Below are 5796 nucleotides of genomic sequence, written 5' to 3' on the forward strand. Positions count from 1 at the left end.
CCTTGGATAACATCGGTGGCATGGAGAAGGGGAGGCTGGTATGCATGGGTGACTGCTGGTCTTCTATAAAATCAACCTTGCCTGGACTTGTGCCTTGGAGGGGAACTTTCTAGGTGCAACCCCATAGTCATTTATGATCAAAAGTGTTCTTTTTGGCAATCACTTGCTTTTGGTTTCAGAACTGTCAAATGTTCATTAGCTTCCATGCAAAATTTTTATTTATTTACTTTTAGTTTCATGACCTATCACAGTTGGCATTTGCTTTGAAGTTGGAAAGTGACAGAAGAGACGAGTGCTAGCGTGCACGTATGTACGTGTCTATAAAAGATAATAGCCGTTTGTGTGCATGTGTATGTGTGTGTGTGTGTGAGTGTGTGCGTGTGTGTGAGTGTGTGCGCACGCATGAGTGTGTATGTATGTATGTATGATTAAATAATTAAAAATATATTTGAAAAAATGCACATGTATTTTTTCAAATATATTTCATATTGAAAGGAATGAGAGGTAAAAATGGAGAGCTTGTTCTCGATGGAACACGGAGTGGGTGCTCTCTGTCATTGTACCAGCACCAGAGGCGTGTACTTTGCTTACAGTAAATGTGAATGAAGAGAATACTCAGTAAACCAAGGTGTGTAGCCAAAGGGAGAGAATTGCAGAGTGTGTAATGACAGCAGAGAGACCAGAAATAGTTTGTCATCGTCATTGTCACTCCCACCATCATGATCATTGCCACCACCACCACCACCACCATTGTCATTATCTTTGATATCATTTCATTGACGTCATTGTCATTGTTAACATTGTTGTCATTGTAGTTGTTATTAAGGACATTAGTGCAAAAGATTTCTATTATAACAATGACATAATTGTTGAGATGTATCATAATTATGACTTCATGGTTCAGAGTTGATGTTTCTATCATTCCAGAAAAGGACCATTTAACTGATTGATATAAAGTCACTCGTAGACTTGATACAACACTACAAGACTTCAGAAGCAATAAGAAGATCATGGGTGGTATCACCCTCCTCATGGCTGGTGACTTCAGGCAAATGCTACCTGCCATTCCCAGAGAAACAAGGGCAGATGAGTTGAGAGCTTGCATCAAGTCCTCATATATCTGGCAACATGTCAAGCAGCCTACTCTAACAACCAGCATGGGGGTTCACATTCATGGTGACCCGTTAGCCACACAGTTCTCCAACAAGTTACTTGACATTGGAAATGTAAAACTTCCACAAGATCCAGAAGATAGTCTGCACCACCTCCCATGTGGCAATATGACTGCCTCCCTTGAAGAACTAAACAGCAAGGTGTTTCCAAACATTGCCACAAACTATAAAAATCACAAGTGGCTGTGTGAAAGAACAATTCTGGCACCAAGGAATGATGCTGTACACAAGCTGAATCTAAATTTGTTGTCTCAGCTTCCAGGACCTGAATGCTCATACAGATCAATTAACTCTGTCCCTGATCAAGAATAGGCTGTGGGAGGGAGCAAAGGAGTTGCCAACTGTGGCATCCCAAATGAGGCACCTACCTCTAACCTAGAGACAGAGGATAAGACCCTTTAATCTCTTTCCATCATTTCTGGATAACCCCAACAGTTCCAGAAGTGAGGCGATATTAATCTGTGCCAGGGCCCACTTAATTATTAGGTTTAGCTCAGTGTGACGAGTGAAGCAACCAACATTTAGGCAACAAGACAGACTGTGAAGATTTGTGGGGTTGAGGGGCCTACCACAGTGGCATCTTAGTCCCCTACAGATATCAGCTCCCAGTCTGAGTGCGATGGTGATGTGAAGTTCATCTAGACTGAGTAGACCTCCAATGTTGGTTACAGGCAGGGCATCAATTCAGTACCCTGAGAATTTTGCACTTGCTGAAAGTAGGTGACACCTTCAAAATTGATCAGATTGATCAATAAGAGAGTTGAAAGTGGCACCAAAATGCAGATTGTCCCATACTCTCTGTTTCCATCTATCCTCCACTATAACTGGAACTGACTAACCCAACTCTCTCCACTGTAATAGAGTTTCATTTATCTCCCAGTCAAAATTAGTCCATGTTGGAGAAGAGAGGATGTTGCCTACCAAAGGGGAGCAAGCATGGATGGGGGAAAGAAAACAGGGAAGAGATAAAGTCAAGCACTTACACAGACCCTAACCCTCAAACCATTTGGGCAAAGCAGCTTGGTTGCGGGAGTCTGGGGAGAGTTTGACATTGACCAAGCATTTGTGTTTTCCTTACAATGCTGAATAAAAATCCTGTAGAAGTTAATGAGGCCGAGAAATTCTTGTAACTTCCTTAATGATGTAGGAACTAGAATATTTGTAATGGTATGAACTTTTTCCTTTAACAGATGAATTCCATTTTTATCAGTGACATGTCCCACAAATGTAATAGAAGAAACAACAAAAGACATTTACTGGAGTTAATTATCACACTGAACTGTGATAATCTGATAAAAGTTGTTCCAAGTGCTATATATACTACTCTTCTGTAGGGCTAGCAAGTAACAAGTCATCGATATAGGTACAAACAAAATCTAAACTACATGTGATATCGTCAATAAATTTTTGGAATGTATTAGTGGTGTTTTGAAGACCAAAAGGCATTTTAAGAAATTTGAAAAATCTGAAAGGGATAATTATGGTTGATTTAGGAACATCAGTAGGTTCTATAGGAATCTAGTTGTAGGCACGTATGATATCAAGCTTTGAAAAGACAGTACAAGCATGTAAAGAAGCTGGAAAGTAATGAATATGTGGAAGTAGCTGCTTACCTGGAACAATTAAGGTATTTAAAAATCTGTAATCTCCACAAGGACCCTAGTCTCCTTCGGACTTTTTTGGAACCATGTGGAGAGGAGAAGGTAATTACTGTAGGACAGTTGAATTATTTCCAAAGTCTAACATGTAATCAAATTCATACTTGACTAAATCAAACTTGTTCATGGTGAAACGCCTACATGAAACAGGAGGTCCCTTTGTGATAATATGATGTGCAACAGAGTGTACTGGACTCTCATTATTAAAAGCAGTGTGAGTGATGCTTGGAAATTTCTTTAAGATCATATGATTAGATGTGAGTGGTACAAAAAAAAACGGACTGACAATAGCAGGTTTAGAGTACATAACCTGTGCTGATAATTTCGTATCTGAATCTATCAGTTGCATGTGATTCAAATCTACAAGGAAGCCAAAATGAGGCAGGAAGTCTGCACCATGGATAGGATATAGAAAATCTGCAATTATGAAAATCCACTTCAATTAATGCCTCAAATTAAGATAGGGTGATGGCTGATAGTTTCTGTGATTCACACAAGAATTTACCAAGCCATATGCTGTAAGCTGTTCCTGTATCAACTAGAAAGCGGTGCTTTGAAATGGTGTCAGAGACAAAAAAACATGACAAATATCAATGATATTTTGGTCAGGATTGTAGATGCCTTTAATCCCTGGTGACAGAGTCTTCCTGTAGTTGAGCAAATGACTTTGAAAGAACAGGTTTGAATACACTTGTGTACACACACCAAAGTGATTATGAGACCACCAAAACAATGAAGACTTTCTTCGAGGACTGAAAGAATGCTTTCTACAAATTCTCTGGTCAAAATCTCAAATTCCAATTTGAGCATGTATGGTATATGGAGAACTGTAACTGCTCGGGCTTATCTGCTAAAGCTACCAAATTATCTTTCCTCATGCTCTATGCCTGTCTCTCTTTCTCTATTCTGTTCCTGTAGCCAACTCAAAAGTGTCATCTCTCTCCTCCCCTGCTATTGCATCATTATTACCATCTTGCTACTAGCAACCTTCTACCTTCCTCAATTCATGCTTCTCTCACTCCCTCCATCTACCCTTCAACCCCTCCGAATTTTTACAGATGTTGCCTTCCCCTCTCTGTCGCATTTCCCCTATTTCTCCCTCAGACACTCTTGCACCCCCCCACCCCACCCACACACATACATTCTTAGCTTCTCTACTGCACTCACCACATGACACTTGGACACCTCATCATGACTGTCTCTTTGAAGACACTATTGATTCATGCTCACATGCTCTCCCCTTAATCTGAGTAACCATGTTGCTAATCTACAACAGGAACATGCAAGCTGCATGGTGACCTCAAGAGTGCAGGTGGCATGAAAAAGTACCCTGTGCACACTGTAAAGTATTTGCAATTAGGAAGGGTATCCAGTCATAGAAATCATGCCAAAGCAGACACTAGAGCACAATGCAATTCCTGGTCCCATTAGATCTTTATCAAGCCCTTCGACCCATACCACCATTGATTACAGACTTTAAATGATGATGATGATGATGATATGTGTGGACACATATGTATGTAGTTTAGAGAGGACACAACAATTTGTAAATTGAATAGACCACTTGCTCAGAGCCCGAAAATTGTTTGGAGACACAGGGCGTGTTATAAAACCTTCTCTCCAATGTAAGAAACTATTGGTTTCAAATTTTGGCACAAAGCCAGCAGGTTAGGGGGAGGGGTTAAGTCAATTAAGTCGAACCAGTGTTCAATCGTATTTATTTTATCAACCCCGAAAAGATAAAAAGTAAAGTTGACCTCAGCGGCATTTGAACTTGGAATGCAAAGGCGGTATTTAGGCAGTGTTACACATCCCAGCACCCCAATAATTACAGGTATAAAACTGAATTTGTAATCTGGATAGAGTAACTGTAGACTTCTCAATAATTCAGCCTAGGTATTTTCTTTTTTGCTGATCTTTAGCTTTACAATAACATCTGCTGGGCAGCTGAATTTTACAACTGTACAGTTTCTCTTCTCTATCCCAAATCACTGTTATGTCTATTATCTTTACATTTTTTTTGTGATTTTCACTGGGACATTCACCAGTACTCCTTTTTATTATGAGTGGCTATGGCTTCTACTATACTGTGGGTTCTTATTTCTCTGGCCTCGGGGTCAATCTTCTGATGGATCTCATTATACAGTGTCTTAACTACAACATCATGTCCCATCAACAACAGGGTATTTTTGTTTATTTGCATGTATGTAATTGTTCAGTTTTTATGTATGTATGTATGTATGTATGTATGCATGTATGTATGCATGCATGCATGTGTGTATCTATACACGCACATACATACATATGTACGTGTTAGGATAATTTTTCCCATTGTTAGCTAAAGTGGCCTTTCGGCTGAGAAGGGAGTATAGTTTTTAAATTGATTGTTAAAATTTAAGGGTGAAATTACGGAACGTATCCCAAAATTACAGTCTATACTATACAATTCCGTAAGTGCGAAATCTGTTAACGTAGTGGATCTGTGTGCATGAGTGTATGTGTGTGTGTGTGTATTACAGAGAGAGAGAGAGGTAATCTTGCTACTAATTTCCATTTACTTAATATTTTTCTAATCTAGGCACAAGGCCCGAAATTTTGGGGAAGGGAGCCAGTCGGTTAGATTGATCCCAGTACGCAACTGGTACTTAATTTATCGACCCTGAAAGGCAGAGTCGACCTCGGAAGAATTTGAACTCAGACTGTAAAGACGCTAAGCATTTCGCCCGGCGTGCTAACGTTTCTGCGAGCTCGCCGCCTTCCATTCCCTAAATATTGAAGAAGGAAAATGATCCGAAATTACGTGGGTAAAACTTACTTGCGCCCATTTATTAAGATTATAGTTTTTTTTAAATGAAAATTTTATTCTTATTTTATCTTTTAATATTTGATTTAAATATTTCAGAAACTGAAAAGCCTTAATGATACACGGTATTTTCATCGGTGGCGAAAAGCTGGCTAACATGGGT

General features: G+C 39.5%; 1 protein-coding gene across 1 annotated transcript; it reads left to right on the top strand.

Annotated features, from left to right (window-relative positions):
- Window positions 1-1010: 1010 nt before the first annotated feature.
- On the top strand, window positions 1011-1484 carry LOC128250161 (uncharacterized). Its single transcript, XM_052974903.1, has one exon. It carries the CDS (start codon window positions 1011-1013, stop codon window positions 1482-1484), a length of 474 nt encoding a protein of 157 aa, XP_052830863.1.
- Window positions 1485-5796: the final 4312 nt, after the last annotated feature.

The sequence above is a fragment of the Octopus bimaculoides genome, chromosome 19 (assembly GCF_001194135.2).
Source record: "Octopus bimaculoides isolate UCB-OBI-ISO-001 chromosome 19, ASM119413v2, whole genome shotgun sequence".
NCBI classification, from domain to species: domain Eukaryota; kingdom Metazoa; phylum Mollusca; class Cephalopoda; order Octopoda; family Octopodidae; genus Octopus; species Octopus bimaculoides.

Excerpts from the sequence above, each read along its gene's own strand:
- LOC128250161 (XM_052974903.1), top strand. The coding sequence starts at position 1,011 with ATGGGTGGTATCACCCTCCTCATGGCTGGTGACTTCAGGCAAATGCTA.